At 52.7% G+C, this 1,432-nt stretch overlaps 1 protein-coding gene across 1 annotated transcript in view; it reads left to right on the forward strand.

Moving 5' to 3' along the window:
* The window catches only part of LOC109917197 (inactive carboxypeptidase-like protein X2), a gene marked incomplete at both ends in the record, with an annotated part of 6,810 nt that overhangs the window by 4,921 nt on the left and 457 nt on the right, over positions 1-1,432 (forward strand). Inside the window, one exon of the mRNA XM_048621176.1 lies at positions 740-823. Coding sequence (XP_048477133.1) covers positions 740-823 — 84 coding nt within the window. The remainder of the gene's footprint in view (positions 1-739; positions 824-1,432) is intronic.

Here is a 1,432-nt window from a genome sequence, read left to right on the forward strand (position 1 = left end):
CGGGAGAGATTGGAGCGGGAGAGATTGGAGCGGGAGAGATTGGAGCGAGAGAGATTGGAGCGAGAGAGATTGGAGCGAGAGAGATTGGAGCGAGAGAGAGAGAATGGAGAAAGAATTGAGAGAGAGAGAGAACGGAGAGAGAGAGAACGGAGAGAGAGAGAGAACGGAGAGAGAGATTGGAGAGAGAGATTGGAGAAAGAGAGAGAGAGAGAGAGAGAATGGAGATATAGAGAGAATGGAGAGTGAGACGGAGAGTGAGACGGAGAGAGAGAGAGAGGGAGACAGAGAGAATGGAGAGAGAGAGAGGGAGGGAGAGAAAGGGGGCAAGAGAGAGGGCGAGAGAGAGAATGGAGAGAGAGAGAATGGAGAGAGAGAGAGTGCGGGAGAGAATGGAGAGAGCGCGAATGGAGAGACCGCGAATGGAGAGAGCGCGAATGGAGAGAGCGCGAATGGAGAGAGCGCGAATGGAGAGAGCGCGAATGGAGAGAGCGCGAATGGAGAGAGCGCGAGGGGGAGAGAGCGCGAGGGGGAGAGAGCGCGAGGGGGAGAGAGCGCGAGGGGGAGAGAGCGCGAGGGGGAGAGAGCGAGAGAATGGAGAGAGCGAGAGAATGGAGAGAGCGAGAGAATGGACAGAGCGAGAGAGAATGGAGAGAGCGAGAAGGAGAGAAAGAGGAGAGAGAATGGAGAGAGAAAATGAGCGAGAGAGAGAGAGAATGGAGAGAGAGAGAGAATGGAGAGAGAGAGAAAGGGGAGAGACAGAAAGGGGAGAGAGAGAGAGAATGGAGATGGAGATAGGAAAAGAGAGAGGGAGAGACAATGGAGAAATAGAGAGATAGGGAAAGAGAGAGAGAGAATGGAGATATAGAGAGAATGGAGAGAGAGAGTGGAGAGAGAATGGAGAGAGAGAGAGAGGGAGGGAGAGAGAGAATGGAGAGAGTGAGATTGGAGAGAGAGAGAGAAAGGAGAGAGAGAGAGAAAGGAAAGAGACAGAGAATGGAGAGAGAATGGAGAGAGAATGGAGAGAGAATGGAGAGAGAATGGAGAGAGAATGGAGAGAGAATGGAGAGAGAATGGAGAGAGAAGGGAGAGAGAATGGAGAGAGAATGGAGAGAGAATGGAGAGAGAATGGAGAGAGTGAGCGCGAGAGGGAGAGAGTGAGCGCGAGAGGGAGAGAGTGAGCGCGAGAGGGAGAGAGTGAGCGCGAGAGGGAGAGAGAGTGAGATTAGAGAGTGAGATTGGAGAGAGAGATAGGGCAAGAGAGAGAGACAATGGAGATAGAGAGAACAGAGAGAGAATGGAGAGAGAGAATGGAGAGAGAGAATGGAGAGTGAGACGGAGAGAGTGAGACGGAGAGAGTGAGACGGAGAGAGTGAGACGGAGAGAGTGAGACGGAGAGAGTGAGACGGAGAGAGTGAGACGGAGAGAGTGAGAC

This window comes from Rhincodon typus, unplaced genomic scaffold (assembly GCF_021869965.1).
Source record: "Rhincodon typus isolate 14 unplaced genomic scaffold, sRhiTyp1.1 hic_rhity00000082, whole genome shotgun sequence".
Lineage (NCBI taxonomy): Eukaryota > Metazoa > Chordata > Chondrichthyes > Orectolobiformes > Rhincodontidae > Rhincodon > Rhincodon typus.